Below are 23,226 nucleotides of genomic sequence, written 5' to 3' on the forward strand. Positions count from 1 at the left end.
CAGCAGCTAGAGCAGTCAGGAGCTAGAGTGCAGTCAGCAGCTAGAGCAGTCAGCAGCTAGAGCAGTCACCAGAAAAAGCAGTCAGCAGCTAGAGCAGTCAGCAGCTAGAGCAGTCACCAGAAAAAGCAGTCAGCAGCTAGAGCAGTCAGCAGCTAGAGCAGTCACCAGAAAAAGCAGTCAGCAGCTAGAGCAGTCAGCAGCTAGAGCAGTCAGCAGCTAGAGTGCAGTCAGCAGCTAGAGTGCAGTCAGCAGCTAGAGCAGTCAGCAGCTAGAGCAGTCAGCAGGAAGAGCAATCAGTGGTCAGCAGCTAGAGCAGTCATCAGGAAGAGCAGTCAGCAGCTAGAGCAGTCACCAGAAAAAGCAGTCAGCAGCTAGAGCAGTCAGCAGGAAGAACAATCAATGTTCAGCAGCTAGAGCAATTATCAGGAAGAGCAGTCAACTGCTAGAGCAGTCAGCAGCTAGAGCAGTCAGCAGCTAGAGTGCAGTCAGCAGCTAGAGCAGTCAGCAGCTAGAGCAGTCAGCAGGAAGAGCAGTCACCAGCAACAGCAATCAGTGGTCAGCAGCTAGAGCAGTTGGAATGTAAAGTAGTTAGCCGCTAGTGCAGTAAGCTGTTAGGGCAGTCAGCAGACCAGGTAGAGCAATCAGCAGCTAGAATAGACAGCATGTAGCAGCTAGAGCAGTCAATGGGTAGAGCAATCGGCATGGAAAGCAGTCAGCAGGTAGAGCAGTCGGCATGGAAAGCAGTCAGCAGGTAGAGCGGTCAGCAGCTAGAGCGGTCAATGGGTAGAGCAGTCAGCAGGTAGAGCGGTCATCATGGAAAGCAGTCAGCAGGTCCTGGATCCAGAGCAGCACGAAATTCCACCCCTCTTCTCGCAGATAAAAAAACGATGTACTTATTTAAAAATCTAGTGAAGCATAAAAATGACAATAATACCAAGTTCAAATGAATAACGCCATAGAACCCAACGCGCTTTGAACCTAAACTATTAAACGGCTGGTCATGGCCTCTTATAGATATAAATGGACAAAGTGTAATACTTCACCTCCCCTGTGGGGGCAGTGCAGGGAGATTGAACACTTTCAGGATCTCGCGGAGGTTAAGGCAGATTTCTGGGGATCACATCGGGGGACATGTCGTGATCCAGCCCCATCAATGCTAGCGGAGGGCGTGCATTGTAGAGGGTCGCTGGTCTCTGGGTGACATTTTGCCATCCCTCTTTAGGCAGCAGAGCCTCTGTTTATTCAGCCATGTATAAATGTTTGCCTCGCGATGTATACTCTGCGCGGCCTCCACCGCAGGGCGTGTGTCCCCCAGAGCGCTGCGCAGCAGGAATTTCTGGAAAGGCGAGTCCTGCGCAGAAAACCTTCCTGTCTGTATAATTTGTGTCAGGAGTAAGAGACAATTCCTCCCAGTAAATGGAGAGCGCTGCTCCTGCTTAGTCCTATATTTGGGGTAGGGGCTGAGAGGGATTTGCCAGTAATTCTGGGATATCCGCCCGGCACAGACAGCCGTTGCCTCTCTAATAGTGAATGTACTAAGTCTTTTTGGCGCAGAAACGTTACGTTTTTGATGACTTTTGAGCTGCATTTGAACATACCTAAAAGCTGGCCATACATTTCTTTCTCCAGACCCCCTCCATATATATATATATATATATATATATATATATATATATATATATATATATATATATGCATGCTCAGTTCAGCCGAGCAGGCCTGATTATTTTTACTTTAGGACCAGTTGTCTGGCAGCAGCCTATATCCCCTGAGAGCAAAAGGATTAGGCATATTGAACTCCAACTGCCCAATCCTTCTCTCCGATGATGTATGGATTGAAGGATGAGGCAGTTTGAATTTAATCACCCGATCACTTTTTTCCAACAGGCCAGTCCTGCTTTCAGTCCACTATAAAAATTCCTACAGTCGTCCATGTGCTTTTGTCACGCAGTTATAGGGGATAGCAGGGGACTGAGACTCCTAGACTGGCCTTCATCTAGGGTGGCTGTAGCTATCCCTGATCCCAGAGATACCTCTAATGGTGAGGATGTTTGGGCCGCCTTCCTTGCCCTGCTTCTGGCCAGCCCTTATCTAATACCCTCTCTTCCCTCACTACAGGTGAGGGCCGGGACAGGAGTGATTGAACCCACAAAAATTGACAAACACGGAAACCAAAACACTGTCACACTGCTAGCACACACGGAGATATCAGACAAATATGATATAAGGAGGAAATAAAGAGCAGGGAGTAAATAACCAGACGATGAGAGGATTTCCACAGCACACCAAGCCACACATAGTAAAGCACCAGATACTTGAACACAACATCAAAGCTATAGTCGGCATGGGAGTACAGATTCCACCATCTTAACAAGGCGGGGAGTAACTGTGATTGGTTTCCCACAACATGTGATCCTAAAAGTAACCAGCAGGCTATCAGAGATTAACTCCTGCAAGCCTGATCACTAATGAGCACACAGCCGGTCGACACTCTGTCTGTGAAACCATAGTGTGGCGTGTCAAAGTCAATAGTGTGAACAGCGTCTTGTGCCGGCATGACACTTGGCGAGTTTTAAACCAAATATCGTGTAACAGCTTTTAGTGGATCGGCCTCGTTTTTGTTGTTGTCCTTCTTCCTAATAGTTCCATGTAGAATATTTGATTCTTTTAGCCGTCTTTTTAATGAGTTTCTGCCTCTTCCCGCCATGGACATTCATAGCATTTGTCTTTCTGGAGTACATAAAGGACAAACCTAGCGGTAGAGCTCATGATCATTGGTGAGGCCGAGGACAGAGTATTTTTTCTGCCAGAACTTAGGAGATTTCTTTCATCCGGACAGAAGGAGAAAGTGTTTCTCCCTTCCAAAACCGATGTAAAGTGGTCGGCAGAAAAAAAGTGGAAATGGTTTGTTTGGTCTCGAACAAAGCAACTTCCTGAAAGTAATCAAGGCCGGAAAAGCGCATAAAAGTCAGGAAAGTCACCAAATGTCACTGTGGTAAATGAGCTTCTTGTTATAGAAAGTAAATGATTGTAAAAAGAAAAAAAAAGATATAAAATGTAAGGAAAAAAGTGTCGCCAAATAAATAGGTTTAGTTGCTCTTGGTATCTGCTTTGTGACTCCTACAAGAGGGGAGTTTTGACGGTAAAATAGGCCTCAAAAGTGACAGATGTGATCAAGTTTCATCAATTTCTGGATTTTGCATAAAAGAAAATGGAAGAACCAATTTACATATTTACCTCCGTAAAATGTTCTCAGACTAGGCAAATGAATACATCAGCAGTGCAAAAATCAAACAAAATATAGATTCGGCTTTAGACAGGAGGTTGCTTGTAAATGGCCAATTGGCTTGAGGAGGACATAGCTGTTTGTAAAGGCTTATTCAGCTACAGGAGAACATAGATGCTCTTAAAGGTTTATTCAGCTAGGGGAGGATACAGCTACTTGTAAAAAAATATTCAGCTAGGGGAGGACACAGCTGCTTGTAAAAAGTTAATTTGGTGGAGGAGGACACCGCTGTTTGTAAAGGATTATTCAGCTAGAGAAGGACACAGCTGCTGTTAAAGGTTTATTCAGGTAGGGGAAGATACAGCTACTTGTAAACAATTATTCAGCTAAGGGAGGACACAGCTGCTTATAAAAAGCTAATTGGGTTGAGGAGGACACAGCTGTTTGTAAAGGCTTATTCAGCTAGAGGAGGACACAGCTACTTGTATTGGATTATTCAGCTAGGGGAGGACACAGCTGCTTGTAATGGATTATTCAGCTAGGGGAGGACACAGCTGCTTGTAATGGATTATTCAGCTAGAGGAGGACACAGCTGCTTGTAATGGATTATTCAGCTAGGGGAGGACACAGCTGCTTGTAATGGATTATTCAGCTAGGGGAGGACACAGCTGCTTGTAATGGATTATTCAGCTAGGGGAGGACACAGCTGCTTGTAATGGATTATTCAGCTAGAGGAGGACACAGCTGCTTGTAATGGATTATTCAGCTAGGGGAGGACACAGCTGCTTGTAATGGATTATTCAGCTAGGGGAGGACACAGCTGCTTGTAATGGATTATTCAGCTAGGGGAGGACACAGCTGCTTGTAAAAGGTTAATTGGCTTGAGGAGGACACAGCTGCTTGTAAAGGCTTATTCAGCTAGAAGAGGACACATCTACTCAAAGGATTATTTAGCTAGAGGAGGACACCGCTACTTGTAAAAGGTTAAAGAGGCAGATGATACAGCTGTTTATAAGAGTGATTGCACAATCTATCATGCTGCATTGAGTCAAGACTCTCCTCACCTTGATGTCCAATTTTCTCAGGATTTTGAAGCCAAGTCATTAGGCATCAAAGGGGATGATGTTTCAAGTGCTTGAAGCAAGACGGAGCTTGTGCGGTCACAATAAAGGAGTCAACTGCTAGAGGACAAAGTCACAGCCGCTTGTAAAAAAGTAATCTGCTATAGGATGAAGATATAGCTGCATGAAAACTGTCCATACTTGTGTTATGTCCTTTGTTCATAACACTGTTAGATCCTTTTACAGCTGAATAAAACAAGTGTACAAGCAACCCCATTGGTTCGGCTGAGGTGTTTGACTATTTAATGAAGATATATGATTAACTGGGGAAAATAATATACATCATACTTGTCATCTCGCTCCGAATGTCCAGGAGGCTCCGCAAAATAGGGAAGACCACCTGACCTACGGAAGAGTTGGCAAATACGCACCAAATCCTTCTGTAAAGTTCCCAATACCACTGCCCCCTGTTTCTATCCTGAAGATGACTGCCACAGGGGCTCCTAAGCTGCCCCTCAAGGTAGGGCTGTCCCTAATATCAGGGATACTCCTGATGGTGGAGAGGCCTGAGTCTCCTTCCTGGCCCTGCTCCTGACCAGTCCTGATCTCATTCCAGCGAGGGACCGGACAGGAGTGTGTTGAAAACACAGAAAAAGACAGACAAGGGGAAAACCAAAACTCTGTCACACATCACACACACACAGGATAAGACTAGAGTTGAGCGGATAGTGAAAAATCTGGGTCCGGCGGCTACCCGGCGGGTTGAGAAAGAAGTCCGGATCCGATCCAGAGTTCGGCCCCATATATGTCAATAGGGAGTGGAATCCGGGGACGAGAGAGAGAGAGAGAGAGAGAGAAAAAAACAAAAAAAGATCTGGATCGTGCACCCGGAATCCCGCGTCCGGGTCGGACTCGGATCGGCCGCTCAAACCGTGCGGATCCGGATTTTTCCGATCCGGGTCCGCTCAACACTAGATAAGACAATAAAAGATACAGAAGGAAAAACAAGAGCAGGAAGGAAACTACAAAACAACAGGGGTAAATTCCACAACCGCAGCAAGCAAATAGCAACACTAAACACAACTTTCACCAGAGAGAGTTTGAGACACCCAACCTCACAGACCAATACAGAATATACTATAGCTGACATGGGTAGAGGGATTCCACCAGTATAAATAGGAGAGAAGCAGCTGTGATAGGCCTCCCTGCAACATGTGATTAAAGGAGCCAGCAGACCAGCAGAGATTAACTCTTGGTAGCCTGCTTATGACTCAGCACACAGCAGGTAAATGCCTGAGTCTGTCTGAGTTCATCCCAGACACAAGAGTAGAGTATCAGAATCTGTAGTCTGAACAGAGTCCAATTCGGCCATAACAGTCGGTGACGTTTGTGTAAAACTCTGTGTGACAATGGCATAAAGGGATGTGGCGATAAAGAGGTGAAATGGGGGGGAGTTAGTGACCTGAAAACAGGCAGGTTATATGCACCACATCTGTTGTGAATACTTTTGAATTAGATTCCAGTTTGGGGCTCCCTCTTGTGGTCAGTGCTGGTTATGCAGTTGACTTGCTGAGTGGGAACTGGACAGCTGAGTAGGATTTGCAATCAGGCCATTTGGTTTGGGCCTATATAACTGTGTAGCTTCCATTTTGTTCCTTGCCGGTGCTCAATTGTATTTCCTGTGTTCTAAGGACTTCCTGAAACCAGCCCTTTTCTCTGTGTCTACCGGAACTCCTCTCAGATAAGTTGGTCTTGTGCCTCTGCTTATGGTTTTTCACTTTCTTGTGATTTTGCATGTGTGGAGCTCTTGGTGGAATTCCCTGCTGGGAGTATCTGTGTACCTTGCTCCATGTTCTGCTATGTATTGTGTTTTGTCATGCTTGGTACAATATTCAGTCCCCTCTCTATATCAATGTTTTTCTTGGATCCCAGTAACACCAGAGTACTGATATAGTGGGGGAGAGTCTGTGTAGGCTCAGTATTTTGCCATGTCAGACATGCTGGTATTTATTAGGGTTTTTACGGCTGCAGTCAGTGCTCTTTCCTATTCTTTCCTATGCAGATAGTTTGGGCCTCATCTTTGCTGAATCTGTTCTCTAGCTATGTATTGTGTTTTCCTATATCACCGTAGTCTTTACATGTGGGGGGCTATCTATATCTTTGGGGACTACTCCGAGGCAGCTTAGCTTTTTGTACATTTCTCTCTGTAAGAATATTTAGTTCTCTGACTGTATCGAGACGACCAGGTCATCGTAGGCTCGTCCCACGGCTACTTCTAGTTGTGTGTCAGTATTAGGTCTGCAAGGTTCCAGCCACTTTGTTACAATTTGGGATTCTGCATTTTTTTATCCTCCTCGGTCCTTGAATCATAACAGCTCGGACTTTTGCCCCATGAGCTGGTGCGGAGACCATTGCACATAGGAATCACCTTATATTGATTTGTATTATCTGTACAAAAAACAATTAAGGAAGGTGCATTCAGCTGAAAAATACTCCCAGACTCCGCACTGCACCCACATCTCCATAAATAGCCCGATCAGGGGAATAGAGGCCATCGTATAAAATATGCATCAATATTCAGTTTGTAGCTAATGGTTCTAACATTCTCTTGGACTCCCATTCATCATCTTTGCTGAACGTTTGTACTAATTGATTGCGGAAGAATTTAGTGCGTCTGACGGACTTTTCCAGGAGGTCCCTGAGCAGTCGGGGGTGGGGGGGGTTTCGAGTAACTTTTTATATTGTGCTTGTGCTGATCTCAAGGAGGGTCCAGGATTGAATTGACCCCATATAAAACTGTGACTCAGTATAATGTGATCAGTTGCTGTGTGACCAAACTACTAAGGAGCCCCAAGTGTCATGGCGTCATCAGACACTGTTCACACTACGGATTCTGACACTCCACACTATGGTTTCTCTGGTGTTTCTGAGTTACACAGGCAGGTTTGGGCATCAACCAACTTTGTCAGTGCTCTGCTAGCCTGCTGGTTACCTCCTGGATCACATGTTGTTGTAAACCTATCACATTACTCCCCTCCTTTTTAAGATGGTGGAATCTGTTGTCCTATGCCGACTATAGTTTATTGCTGAATTGGTCTGTGTTCTGTTGTGTCCCAGTGCTGCTGGTGACTATATTGCTTTGTGCTTGAAGTTGTTGAAGAATTATTATAATTTTTTCATGGCGCTTTACAAGCGAAAAGGGTATAGATAAAATCAAGTACAATAATCATGGCCAAAACAAGGCACAGACTGGTACAGGAGGAGAGAAGACCCTGCCCGCGAGGTCTCACAATCTACAGGGGACGGGCAAGGATACAATAGGAGAGGACAGAGCTGGTTGCGCAGTGGTGTACTGGTCTGAGGGTTATTGTAGGTTGTAGGCTTCTCGGAAGAGGTGGGTCTTCAGGTTCCTTTTGAAGTTTTCCATGGTAGCTGAGAGTCTGATATGCTGGGGTAGAGCGTTCCAGAGTTTGGGGGGGACCCACAGGAGAAATCTTGTACGCTATTGCGGGAAGAGGAGATAAGAGAAGAGTCTAGAATTCTCTCGTCGTCTTGTTGTTTCCTCCCTGCTCTTATTTTCCTCCTTACCTCTTATTGTCTTATACCTCTGTAGAGTTTTGGTTTCCCCTGTTTGTCTACCTCTGTTGGTTTTACCACACTCCTGTCCCAGCCCTCCTCTGGGTGACAGGGTATAAGATCGGGGCTGGTCATGAGAAGTAACAGGAAGGTGGCTCAAACATCCTCACCTTCAGAGGTAACTGAGATCAGGGATAGCTAGGGCCTGCCAGTCTGAGGTTCAATCTAGAGCCCCAGTCCCCTGCTTTTTAACCTTAAAAATAGTGCATTTTTTTGTATATTAGTTAAAAAAAACATCAAAACAATCTGGAACTGTAACGTTATGAAGAAGTATATTCGCATAGAGCCGGTGACGTCTCTATCAATATACCGGGGATCGTGCGCTGAGTATTTATTCAAAGATCAATAATTACCTTTAATGACCATTTAAGACTTTTGGAAAAATTTGTTTGCGTATTATTCATGGAGTATTACTACCATTGATTATTATTCATGGAGTATTACTACCATTGAGTATTATTCATGTATTATTACTACCATTGATTATTATTCATGGAGTATTACTACCATTGAGTATTATTCATGGAGTATTACTACCATTGAGTATTATTCATGGAGTATTACTACCATTGAGTATTATTCATGTATTATTACTACCATTGAGTATTATTCATAGGAGTATTACTACCATTGAGTATTATTCATGGAGTATTACTACCATTGAGTATTATTCATGGAGTATTACTACCATTGAGTATTATTCATGTATTATTACTACCATTGATTATTATTCATGGAGTATTACTACCATTGAGTATTATTCATGGAGTATTACTACCATTGAGTATTATTCATGGAGTATTACTACCATTGAGTATTATTCATGTATTATTACTACCATTGAGTATTATTCATAGGAGTATTACTACCATTGAGTATTATTCATGGAGTATTACTACCATTGAGTATTATTCATGGAGTATTACTACCATTGAGTATTATTCATGTATTATTACTACCATTGAGTATTATTCATGTATTATTACTACCATTGAGCATTATTCATGGAGTATTACTACCATTGAGTATTATTCATGGAGTATTACTACCATTGAGTATTATTCATGGAGTATTACTACCATTGAGTATTATTCATGGAGTATTACTACCATTGAGTATTATTCATGTATTATTACTACCATTGAGTATTATTCATGGAATATTACTACCATTGAGTATTATTCATGTATTATTACTACCATTGAGTATTATTCATGTATTATTACTACCATTGAGTATTATTCATGGAATATTACTACCATTGAGTATTATTCATGGAATATTACTACCATTGAGTATTATTCATGTATTATTACTACCATTGAGTATTATTCATGGAGTATTACTACCATTGAGTATTATTCATGTATTATTACTACCATTGAGTATTATTCATGGAGTATTACTACCATTGAGTATTATTCATGTATTATTACTACCATTGAGTATTATTCATGGAGTATTACTACCATTGAGTATTATTCATGTATTATTACTACCATTGAGTATTATTCATGTATTATTACTACCATTGAGTATTATTCATGTATTATTACTACCATTGAGTATTATTCATGTATTATTACTACCATTGAGTATTATTCATGGAATATTACTACCATTGAGTATTATTCATGTATTATTACTACCATTGAGTATTATTCATGGAATATTACTACCATTGAGTATTATTCATGTATTATTACTACCATTGAGTATTATTCATGGAGTATTACTACCATTGAGTATTATTCATGGAGTATTACTACCATTGAGTATTATTCATGTATTATTACTACCATTGAGTATTATTCATGTATTATTACTACCATTGAGCATTATTCATGGAGTATTACTACCATTGAGTATTATTCATGTATTATTACTACCATTGAGTATTATTCATGGAATATTACTACCATTGAGTATTATTCATGGAGTATTACTACCATTCAGTATTATTCATGGAGTATTACTACCATTGAGTATTATTCATATATTATTACTACCATTGAGTATTATTCATGTATTATTACTACCATTGATTATTATTTATGGAGTATTACTACCATTGAGTATTATTCATATATTATTACTACCATTGAGTATTATTCATGTATTATTACTACCATTGAGTATTATTCATGGAATATTACTACCATTGAGTATTATTCATGTATTATTACTACCATTCAGTATTATTCATGGAGTATTACTACCATTGAGTATTATTCATATATTATTACTACCATTGAGTATTATTCATGTATTATTACTACCATTGAGTATTATTCATGGAGTATTACTACCATTGAGTATTATTTATGGAGTATTACTACCATTGAGTATTATTCATGTATTATTACTACCATTGAGTATTATTTATGGAGTATTACTACCATTGAGCATTATTTATGGAGTATTACTACCATTGAGTATTATTCATGGAGTATTACTACCATTGAGTATTATTTATGGAGTATTACTACCATTGAGTATTATTCATGGAGTATTACTACCATTGAGTATTATTCATGGAGTATTACTACCATTGAGTATTATTTATGGAGTATTACTACCATTGAGTATTATTCATGGAGTATTACTACCATTGAGTATTATTTATGGAGTATTACTACCATTGAGCATTATTTATGGAGTATTACTACCATTGAGTATTATTCATGGAGTATTACTACCATTGAGTATTATTTATGGAGTATTACTACCATTGAGTATTATTCATGGAGTATTACTACCATTGAGTATTATTCATGGAGTATTACTACCATTGAGTATTATTTATGGAGTATTACTACCATTGAGTATTATTCATGGAGTATTACTACCATTGAGTATTATTTATGGAGTATTACTACCATTGAGTATTATTCATGGAGTATTACTACCATTGAGTATTATTCATGGAGTATTACTACCATTGAGTATTATTTATGGAGTATTACTACCATTGAGTATTATTCATGGAGTATTACTACCATTGAGTATTATTTATGGAGTATTACTACCATTGAGTATTATTCATGGAGTATTACTACCATTGAGTATTATTTATGGAGTATTACTACCATTGAGTATTATTCATGGAGTATTACTACCATTGAGTATTATTTATGGAGTATTACTACCATTGAGTATTATTCATGGAGTATTACTACCATTGAGTATTATTCATGGAGTATTACTACCATTGAGTATTATTTATGGAGTATTACTACCATTGAGCATTATTCATGGAGTATTAGTACCATTGAGTATTATTCATGGAGTATTACTACCATTGAGTATTATTCATGGAGTATTACTACCATTGAGTATTATTCATGGAGTATTACTACCATTGAGTATTATTCATGGAATATTACTACTATTGAGTATTATTCATGGAGTATTACTACCATTGAGTATTATTCATGGAATATTACTACCATTGAGTATTATTCATGGAGTATTACTACCATTGAGTATTATTCATGGAGTATTACTACCATTGAGTATTATTTATGGAGTATTACTACCATTGAGTATTATTCATGGAATATTACTACCATTGAGTATTATTCATGGAGTATTACTACCATTGAGTATTATTCATGGAATATTACTACTATTGAGTATTATTCATGGAGTATTACTACCATTGAGTATTATTCATGGAATATTACTACCATTGAGTATTATTCATGGAGTATTACTACCATTGAGTATTATTCATGGAGTATTACTACCATTGAGTATTATTTATGGAGTATTACTACCATTGAGTATTATTCATGGAATATTACTACCATTGAGTATTATTCATGGAGTATTACTACCATTGAGTATCATTCATGGAGTATTACTACCATTGAGTATTATTCATGGAGTATTACTACCATTGAGTATCATTCATGGAGTATTACTACCATTGAGTATCATTCATGGAGTATTACTACCATTGAGGTCACATTCTCAGACATTATTTCATATTTCTGAAGCAATTTCCTCTATGTATTTAATTGCCTTAAACTTCAGGGCTTGGGTTGAGAAGACCAATTGTGACAAATTAGTATCACTAGTTTTTTAAAACATTTTTCAGACTTGGTAGACCAGACCCCTAATATTTTTAGAGGACGCCAGAGCAATTGAAAAGTATTGATGCTGAGGAGTGTACGATTTCCCCTCACTCCTCCTGAAGAGTCTGCCGTGTGTGCTTCCATTCCTGTCCACACTATAATGAAAATGAGGCGATTTTATCTGCCCTCCCTGAGCACTTAGATGCTTTTCCACACATTTACCTGCTAAGTACAATCTTCTTACAGCTCCCTGTTGTCATCTCTAAATGACTCCTAAAATTAATCAAACCCCAAAAATTATCAGAATGCAGACCAGACCCCTAAAATTACTGACAAATTAATCCAGACACCTAAAGTTAATCAGATCCAAGATCACTTGCAAGGTTCTAATGCTAAAGAGTGTGTGATTTAGGGATCATTCAGACATCCATGCTAATTGGTCCCAGCACGGCTATTAAAGCACGGACTGGCCACGGATCTCTAGCCCAAATGTAACAGCTTCACATATTTCTATGAGGCTGCCACACTTGGTTCGGGAGATTGTTGGCCAAGATTGGTTCAAAATCCATGGACGTCTGTATGAGCCCTTACCCCTTCAGTTGACAAGTTTGCCATGTATGCTCTCTCCCCCGCCTACAATATGATGGGGATCAGCCTGCATGATGTAAACTCTGCTGACCAACTAATCCACCTCTCCCCTCGTTATTCCCCGATCTCTCCTCTCTGCCAATCCCTTCACTGGCTTCCCATTGCCCAACGACTCCACTTCAAAACCCTAACCATGACCTACAAAGCCATCCACAACCTGTCTCCTCCCTACATCTGTGACCTAGTCTCCCAGTACTTACCTACACATCACCTCCAATCCTTACAAGATCTCCTTCTCTACTCCCCTCTTATCTCCTTTTCCCACAATCACATCCAAGATTTCTCTCGTGCCTCCCCCATACTCAGGAATTCTCTACCCCAAAACAGACTTACTATGGAAACCTTCAAAAAGACCCTGAAGACCAACCTCTTTCGACAAGCCTACAACCTGCCGTAACCCCCAGTCCTCCGTAGAGCCACACGACCACCTCCTCCCTTACCTAATGTATCCTCACCCATCCCTTGTAGACTGTGAGCCCTCGCGGGCAGGGTCTTCTCTCCTCCTGTAGACTGTGAGCCCTCGCGGGCAGGGTCTTCTCTCCTCCTGTAGACTGTGAGCCCTCACGGGCAGGGTCTTCTCTCCTCCTGTAGACTGTGAGCCCTCATGGGCCGGGTCTTGTCTCCTCCTGTAGATTGTGAGCCCTCACGGGCCTGATCCTCTCTCCTCCTGTAGACTGTGAGCACTCATGGGCCGGGTTTTCTCTCCTCCTGTACCTGTCTTTGCCTTATATTGTTTGATTGTACTTGTCCCTATTATGTATACCTCCTTTTCACATGTTAAGCACTATGGAATAAATGGAGCTATAATAAATAATAATAGTAATACTTTGCCCTCCCAAAACATTTGGATGCTTTCACCTCTTTTACCGGGCAAATTCAATCTTCTTCCCTTTCAGGCTCCAAACTAGAACTGTAAAATTAATCAAAAATTAGTCAGACTCAACCCCAGAACAGTCCCTTAAAATAATCTCAGACTACTATAATATATTCAGAATTCCAGACCTAAAAAAAGACCATACATAATGCCGGGAACTGTCCATCGTCAAGACCAGGTCTGTTATTTGACTGAATACATGAACAAACACTGTCCTAGTCCAATGCATGTGTGGTGGCAGGTGGACCATGAGGTGCCAGTTGAGTATCCTTGACCAAACAAAGGGATTGGAGGGGAGGCCAATGATGGACAGATGTGTGGAATATGTGAGGTGTTCTCCAATGTCTAGTGATTAAGAAAAGGGTATCTAAGTTTTCATTTTCAAGATTTTTTTTTACAAAAATTTCCTTAGTGGTATATTTATCTAATACTTTCCTTCTTCTCCTGCAGGCATTGGGAAGAACGTCATCTGTGACAGAACAGCGACACCGCTCGACGCGTTTCGAATGATGTCGGCCGCCCACTATTATCCCAAACTGATGAGCATCATGGGAAACGTTTTGCGATTTCTCCCCGCTTTTGTGAAGATGAAGCAGCTGATACAAGAAGGATTTGTGGGGGAACTTCAAGTGTGTGAGGTCCAGGTCCATGGTGGAAGTCTACTGGGCAAGAAATACAACTGGAGCTGTGACGACCTGATGGGCGGTGGTGGGCTGCATTCTGTCGGTAGCTACATTATCGACCTTTTGACTTTCATAACCAACCAGAAAGCGGTAAAGGTCCATGGACTTCTTAAAACCTTCGTCAAGCAGACGGACCACATAAAAGGAATCCGACAGATAACCAGTGATGACTTCTGCACATTTCAGATGGTCCTTGAAGGTGGAGTGTGCTGTACGGTGACCCTCAACTTTAACGTCCCCGGGGAGTTCAAACAACACGTTACAGTGGTTGGATCATCTGGTAGACTAATTGTCATGGGGACGGACCTCTATGGACAGAGTAACAGTTCCTGCGAGCGAGAATTACTCTTAAAAGACTCCACGCCCGTCAGTAATTCCCTCTTGCCAGAAAAGGCTTTTAGTGACATCCCTTCCCCGTACCTTAGAGGGACTATCAAAATGGTACAGGCGGTACGGCAAGCGTTTGAAGACCAGGAAGACAGGAGAACATGGGACGGCAGGCCGTTGACCATGGCGGCCACCTTCGATGATTGCCTTTATGCTCTTTGTGTAGTGGATGCCATAAAAAAATCGAACCAGACGTGTGAATGGCAGAACATAGTCATTATGACGGAGGAGCCTGAATTAAGCCCGGCCTACCTAATAAGTGAAGCGATGCGCAGGAGCCGCATGTCCTTGTACTGTTAGCGGCCTCACCAGATGGGGACATCTTAGCATTTGTATATATATATATATGCTGCTTTTATGGGCATTTCTGTACCGATGCGGATGGTACAGGTCTATGGTATAACTTATGCATCTTTCTATTACTGCTGTTGTTGGAGAGGAGTCAAATTTTCTCTTTCCACAGCAGAAAAAACTGTGAACATTTTTAAGAATGTATTTAAGTGCGGGATAAATATTCATTAGGACGTAACATTCGCGGCCTTGGAGCTCTAGCAATGTCGTCCTCATTTTCATGGCGATTGTGAATGTGAATGCCAGCTCCATACCTAATGCTCGACGTTGTCGTCTGTGTCCTGTATACGAGGTGTCTTGGCTGTGGCTTATACAACTCTCACTTGAATTACTGTTTTTTGTCATAAGTAGTCTACTGATTAGGATGTGTTCCGCCATCGCAACCGCGCTGTCTAATTGTACTGTATCATAGTATACGTTGTGTACTATTAAAGGCTATGGACACCTTGGACATGGAAGACATGGTTTGTGCGTAAGTTAGTTGTTAACATGAGTTGCACTTAGTTTTATATTCATCTTCATTCATTCTCATACCCCTTTATACTCAGTTTACCTCGTTCTTGGTTTCGGACTTTCCACCTGTGGTTGTGCCCCTGAAAGTAATACATGTTGCATGTAAAGTCTGTCTTCACTAGCTCTCATGTATCAGCACAGCTTCATTCCTGGACTGATTCCCCCCCCCCCCCCCCCCCCCGCATAGTCTACATTGTTTGCTTTTCTCCATATCTGTTTCAGTACAGTCTGCCCTCCCTGAAGACTCGGATGCTTTTTTCCATTCATCATAATCTCATCTGTCATATTCAACCTCCCTGCTGCTATATCTCAGACTTGCCTAATGCTTGTTTGGCTGACAGCTCTCTCTCCTTTCCCAAACTCCATTCAGAATAAAAGGATTGGGTAGTTAGATTTCCAACATCTTGGGTAAAAACAGAGAAGTCCTTATTTAGTTGTCTTGGTGCGTTCGATCCACGTTAATCTAATATTCATGACTAGCTGAACACTGCAAGAAAAAAAGCAGAGAGCGTTGCAACAGTTAAGGCCTGTGTGCTTTCTAGCAAACAGCAGGATAACCAGCTAGTCGAAGAAGTGACACAATCTCTACAACAGAAAAATGTTAAAAGTCTTTGGCTGGTCATACACATTAGATATCAGTCTGCCAAATGCTTGTTTGACTGACAGCTAACTCTCCTTTCCCCAACTGCATTCAGAAAAAAAAGGATTGGGCAGCTTGATTTCCAACATCTTTGGGAAAAGCAGAGAGAGTTGCCACAGCTAAGACCAGTGTGCTTTCTAGGAAACAGCAGGATAACCAGCTAGTCGAAGAAGTCACACAATCTCTACAACAGAAAAATGGCTGTCTTTGTCTGGCTGTACATATTCGATATCAGTCTGCCGAAAGCTTGTTTGACTGACAGCTAACTCTCCTTTCCCCAACTCCATACAGAATAAAAGGATTGGGCAGCTTGATTTCCAACATCTTGGGGAAAAACAGAGAGGTCCACATTTTTGTCTCCTATGAACATTGGTGCGTTCGACCCACATAAATAAAATATTCATGACTAGCTTAACACTGTGAGAAGAAAAGCAGAGAGATTTGCCACAGCTAAGACCAATGTGTTTTCTAGAAAATAGCAGGATAACCAGCTAGTGGAAGAAGTCACACAATCTCTACAACAGAAAAATGACTGTCTTTGTCTGGCCATACACATTAGATATCAATCTGCCGAATGCTTGTTTGGCTGGTAGCTATCTCTCTTTTCCCCAATTCCATTCGGAAAAAAAGAATTGGTTGGTTTGATTTCCAACATCTTTGGGAAAAGCAAAGAGAGTTGTCACAGTTAAGACCAGTGTGCTTTTTAGGAAACAGCAGGATAAGCATCTAGTCGAAGAAGTTACACAATCACTACAACAGAAAAATGTTAAGAGTCTTTGGCTGGCCATACACATTAGGAAGCAGCAGGATAACCACCTAGTCGAAGAAGTTACACAATCTCTACAACAAAAAAATGGCTGTCTTTGTCTGGCCATACACATTAGATATCAATCTGCCAAATGCTTGTTTGGCTGACAGCAATCTCTCCTTTCCCCAACTCCATTCAGAATAAAAGGATTGGGCAGCTCAATTTCCAACATCTTGGGGAAAAACAGAGAGGTCCTTATTTAGTTGTCCTGTGAACATTGGTGCGTTTGACCCACAATAATTTAATATGTATAACTAGCTGGAAAGCAGAGAGAGTTGCCAAAGCTAAGAGCAGTGTGCTTTCTAGGAAACATCAGGATAATCAGCTAGATGAAGAAGTTACACAATCTCTCAATCTCTACAACAGAATACACATTACATATCAGTATGCTGAATGCTTGTTTGGCTGACAGCTATCTCCCCTTTACCCAACTCCATTAAATAAAAAAGATTGAGCAGTTTGATTTCCAGCATAGGGGAAAACCAGAGAGGTCGTTATTTAGTTGTCCTATCAACATTGATGCTTTTAACCCACATTAATCTAGTATGCATGACTAGCTGAACACTGCGAGAAGAAAAGCAGAGAAATTTGCCACAGCTAAGACCTGTGTGCTTTCTAGGAAACAGCAGGATAACCAGCTAGTCGAAAAAGTTACACAATCTCTACAACAGAAAAATGACGGTCTTTCTCTAGCCATACACATTAAATATCAGTCTCCGAATGCTTTTTTTGACTGAAAGATATTTCTCCTTTCGGAAAAAAAAGGATTGGGTAGTTTGATTTCCAACATCTTGGGGAAAAACTGAGGTTTTTTATTTAGTTGTCCTGTCAACATTGGTGCATTCAACCCTCAATAATCTAATATGTATGACTAGCTAAAAGGCAGAGAGAGTTGCCATGGCTAAGAGCAGTGTGTTTTGTAGGAAACAGCAGGATAACCAGCTAGTTGAAGAAGTTACACAATCCCTATAACAGAAAAATGGCTGTCTGTCTTTGTCTGGCCATACACATTAGATATCAGTCTGCTGAATGCTTGTTTGGCTGACAGCTAACTCTCCTTTCCCCAACTCCATTCGATAAAAAAGGATTGTGCAGCTTGATTTCCAACATCTTGGGGAAAAACAGAGAGGTCCTTATTTGGTTATCCTGTCAACATTGATGTGTTTGATCCACGTTAATCTAATATTCATGACTAGCTGAACACTGCGAGAAGAAAAGCGGAGAGAGTTGCCACAGCTAAGACCAATGTGTTTTCTAGAAAACAGCAGGATAACCAGCTAGTCGAAGACGTTACACAATCTCTTTAATAGAAAAATGATAAAAGTTTTTGGCTGGCCATACACATTAGGAAACTGCAGGATATCCAGCTAGTCGAAGAAGTTACACAATCACTACAACAGGAAAATGTTAATAGTCTTTGGCTGGCCATACATATTAGGAAACAGCAGGATAACCAGCTAGTTGAAGAAGTTACACAATCACTACAACAGAAAAATGGCTGTCTTTGTCTGGCCATCCACATTAGATATCAATCTGCCGAATGCTTGCTTGGCTGACAGCTATCTCTCCTTTTCCTATTTCCATTCTGAAAAAAAGGATTGGGCAGCTCGATAACCAACATCTTGGGGAAAAACAGTGAGGTCCTTATTTAGTTGTCCTGTCAACATTGGTGCGTTCGACCCACAATTATCTAATATGTATAACTAGCTGAAAAGCAGAGAGAGTTGCCATGGCTAAGAGCAGTGTGCTTTCTAGGAAACAGCAGGATAACCAGCTAGTCGAAGAAGTTACACAATCTCTACAACAGAAAAATGTTAAGTCTTTGGCTGGCCATACACATTAGATATTGGTCTGCTGAATGCTTGTTAGGCTGACAGCTACCCCTTCTTTTCCCTCAGCTTGGCCAAGTGTGTAACTGTTCAGTATGGGGACAGTAAGGTTTTGCCAGATAACTCCAGTGCAGGCTTATTTTCTATAAGAAGATAGCAATCGGGCATGTTGAAATCCAACTGCCTGATTGCTCTTTTCTGCATGCATCTTGGGGGGGGGGAGTCCAAATGCCCTAAGTTGGTCGTTCTGATGAAATTGGCATATTTGACCCACATTAGATTAAACTAATTCACCACTGAGAGAAGTAAAGTATAGAATTGGAAGAACCAAGAGCAGTGTGCTGTCATGTATGTAGGAAACAGCAGAATAACCAGCTAGGTGAAGGAGTTATTCAGACTCTACAGCAGAAAAAAATATTTGGACATTTTTAATGATTATTTATTTTTTAAGATACAGTACCAATTTTTTTTTGCTTAGGATGCAAATGAATAATAAAAAAAAAAAATCTGTGCAAAGGTGTCCATAGCCTTTATGGCTTCTTATCGCTTTCCAGTAAGGTCATCACATAACAGTTTGTGGCCTTCACAACTTATAACCTCGTCCATGCCAAGTTCCCAATTGGGGGAATGTTGTGTTGTGGAGGTGATCCACATTTGTTTTTTCTCCACTTCTTTTCATATAAATAATACACCTATCGCTGGGCTACCCTATGAATAATCTGTTTGTATCAGATGCCTAAGCGATGTCCAAAATAAATGTTACCTCTGAAGAAAAGACCCTATTGTAGATCTGCATAAAGCATGACTTAAATAGTTGTTTTCCCCATTAAATTAAAAATTCTGGGGCATCCTTCCTTAGTTTTCTACACTTTTTCATCCCTCTGTTATTCCTCTTGGAAATGAATTATTAATATGGGGGGTTACAAGATGGGGGAGTGTCCCTACACACTGACACTATCCAATCACAGTTGACAGATTGTGTAAGGACATGCCCCTTTCACAAGAGATAAGGTAACAGCCCTTGATAGTAATTCATAAGTTTCCAGGAGGAATAACAGAGGAATTTCACAATGCAGGGTTGTAGTTTTGCAGTAATCACTTTTTTAGTGGTTTTCCACAAATGAAAAAAACTAGGCCGGTTTATCGATAGCTAAAAAACTTGTGTCTGGTCCAACTTTCTACCTAAATCTTCAGTGTATACTGAATATTTTACATTGTGTAACCTACTACTAGTATTTGTGGATCGGCCTCGGGCACATGCATGTGAGTCACAGGCTCAGCTCTCGTCATGGACGCCGTCATGTAGTGACTTGTCGCGACCCCGTGGTAGAAGCGTTAGGATAGAATCCTCTCTGATATTTAGAATAGGGTTCATCGAAACGTAAAATAAAGTTTGGATTAATTCACACTGCACGTAAACAAGTCGTGGCGACAAAAATGCACCCCAACGTGGGTGGGGTAATGCAAGATGAAAAGGCCTTTACCCCTCAAAAATGAACTTTTAGCAGTTTTTTGTGATAGTTATAACCCCTAATTTTTCAGACCAATGCATTTTTAGACATCAGACACCTAATTTATCAATCCTCTACACTCTATAGACACCAAACCACTAAGTTATCAGACACCAGACCAAATCGGCCGGGGGTGAAGGGGGTAATTATCACACCCTAGACCAGACCCCTAAATTATCATAAGAAAATTGTATATTTTTGGACCCCATGTTCATGACTTATCAGTTCCCAGGCCCATACATTTTAGGACCCCAGACCTTAAATTGTTCAGACTCCAATGCTAAAATATTAGGCACTAGATCAGTCCCCTAAATTATCATATGCCAGACATTCAAAATTATCAGACCTCAGACCAAACCCCTTAATTACCACACCATAGACCACAGCCCTAAATTATCAGACACCAAACTTGTATACTTTTGGACCCCATGTCCATAAATTATCAGTTTCAAGACATACATTTTAGGACCCCAGACCTGAAATTCTTCAGACTCCAAAATGCTAACCAATCAGATACTGGACTAGTCCCCTAAATTATCATATGCCAGGCAACCAAAATTATCATACCCAAGACTCCTTAATTAACACACCCTAGATCAGACTCCTTAATTATCAGACACCAAATTCAGATATTTTTGGACCCCTTGTCCATAAATGAACAGTTCCAGACCCATACATTTTACAACCCCAGATATGTAATTCTTCAGTCTCCAAAATGTTAAGCTATCAGGCACTGGACCATCACATCCTATACATCCAAAATTATCAGACCCCAGACCAAACCCTTTAATTATCATACTCTAGACCACACCCCTAAATTATCAAACATCAAACTCGTATATTTTTGGACCTCATGTCCCTAAATTATCAGTTCCGAGACCTGTACATTTTGGGACTTCAGACCCTAAATTCTTTAGACACTAAAACAATTATCAAGCAGTGGACCAGTCCCCTAAATTATTACGGTATATGCTAGACATCCAAAATTATCAGACCCCAGACCAAACCCCTTATTAGCACACCCTAGACCACACCCCTGAATTATCAGATACCAAACTCATATATTATTGGACTCCATTTCCATAAATTATCAGCTCTCAGACCCATACATTTTAGGACCCCAGACCCTAAATTCTTCAGACACCAAAACACCCACTGGACCAGGTCTTCTAAATTATCATATGGCTGGCAACCAACATTATCAGACCCCAGACCGGACCACTTAATTAGCATACCCTAGACCAGACCCCTAAATTATCAGACACCAATCTGGTATAGTTTTGGACCCCATGTCCATAAATTATCACTTCCCAGACCCATAAATTTTTGGACCCCAGACCCTAAATTCTTCAGACACCAAAACACGCACTAGGCCAGTCCCCTAAATTATCATATGCCGGGCAACCGAAATTATCAGACCCCAGACCAAACCCACAAATTAAAGATGCTAGACCAGACCCTTATATTATAAGACACCAGATACATACATTTAAGGACCCTTTACCCATAAATTATCAAGTCACACATTTTAAGACCAGACACCCTTAATTCTTCAGACCGCAAAACAAGACTCCTAAATTATCAGACCCCCAAACCCCCAATATTTTAAGACTTCTGAACAGTCCTCAATTATTCAGATGTGAAACCACTAAATGATGAGTCCCCAAACCCTACATACCCCTTTATTATCATATACCCAACCAGACCCCATAAAGATCAGACCCTAAATGATCAACTTCTAGACCATTTAATGTAGAATTAAAAAAAGAAGCTGCACATTTGGCAATATCTTGAATTACAAATCCACATAAACCTCAGCGTCTCCATGGTAACAGACCTCAGGCCTTTATGGTCGTACGTCTATCTGTACCTATGGATGAGAGGAAGAAATAGCGGACAGATAGAAATATGTCTGATTTTAGGATCAGATTAAACAGAATTTCATCCATGATGGTGAAACGTAAAATTGTATTATAAGGTTGTGACTGAGATTGTGTCCCCAATTCCGACAAGTTGGGGTCTCATTTATTGATGCCGCCATTTTTTCTTGTGAACTCCTATTTTATTTAATTTATGTGAAGAGTTACTGAATGTACTGTCATTTGTGATGGCAATCAAGCCTTTCCGTAATAGAAATACCAAATAAAATGTTCTGCTTGCAAAATATTACGGCCATGTTTGGTCCGGGATCAGCACCCTCACCGGGGAGATGTTTTCCACCATTTCTGGCTTCCTGTAAACGTCTGATACTACTTGTGGTTAATAATTCATGGAACGGACACAATAAATTCTGTGCTTATCTGGTGTTGAAGTCCAAGGCTCCCCGAAGTCTCTTTCGTGTTAATATCAGTAGCTTCTTCAATATTATATTGTACCTGGGGGAAGCCATAACCTGGGAATGCCGGCAGGAGAAGGACCAAGATGAAAACCAGCAGTAACAATGTCTTCTGAACATTTTGCAAACTTTGTACAAGTGTTTATGTAATAAACTAATTATTATTTGTTAGTGGGAAAAACAGGTCTGATTAGGATCCCCAGACCAGACCCTTAAAATTAACCGAGATCCAACTTATAATTCCAAAATTAAACTCATATAGATCCAAAATCAGATTTGTAAACTTATTTTAAGCCCAGATTAGACCCCCAGCTAATTCAGGCCTCAGATTTCTGAGCCACATCCTCTAAAATTCACTAGACCCCAAACCATACCCCTAAAATAACTCAGACCACACACCAGACTCTAAACACATTTAGATACCAGATCAGACCCCTAAAATTAATTCATACCGTAGACCCGACCCCAAAAAAAACCCCTGAATATAATTTAGACTCGAGACCAGACCCCTAAAATTAACTCTGGATCTGACCTCGAAAACTAATTCAGACCCCAAACAAGACCCCTAAAAGTATCTCAGACCTTGGATTTCACCTCTAAACTAATTCAGACCCCAGACAAGACCCCTAAAATTAATTAGACCAC

The 23,226-nt window shown here is 40.7% G+C and overlaps 1 protein-coding gene across 1 annotated transcript in view; it reads left to right on the plus strand.

The window, feature by feature from the left end:
- LOC142302584 (glucose-fructose oxidoreductase domain-containing protein 1) overlaps positions 1-22,563 on the plus strand; it is a 49,189-nt gene extending 26,626 nt beyond the window's left edge. The window contains exon 2 of the mRNA XM_075343686.1: positions 13,975-22,563. Coding sequence (XP_075199801.1) covers positions 13,975-14,894 — 920 coding nt within the window. The 3' untranslated portion in view covers positions 14,895-22,563. The remainder of the gene's footprint in view (positions 1-13,974) is intronic.
- The last annotated feature ends 663 nt before the right edge of the window (positions 22,564-23,226 follow it).

Source organism: Anomaloglossus baeobatrachus, chromosome 4 (genome assembly GCF_048569485.1).
Source record: "Anomaloglossus baeobatrachus isolate aAnoBae1 chromosome 4, aAnoBae1.hap1, whole genome shotgun sequence".
Taxonomy (NCBI): domain Eukaryota; kingdom Metazoa; phylum Chordata; class Amphibia; order Anura; family Aromobatidae; genus Anomaloglossus; species Anomaloglossus baeobatrachus.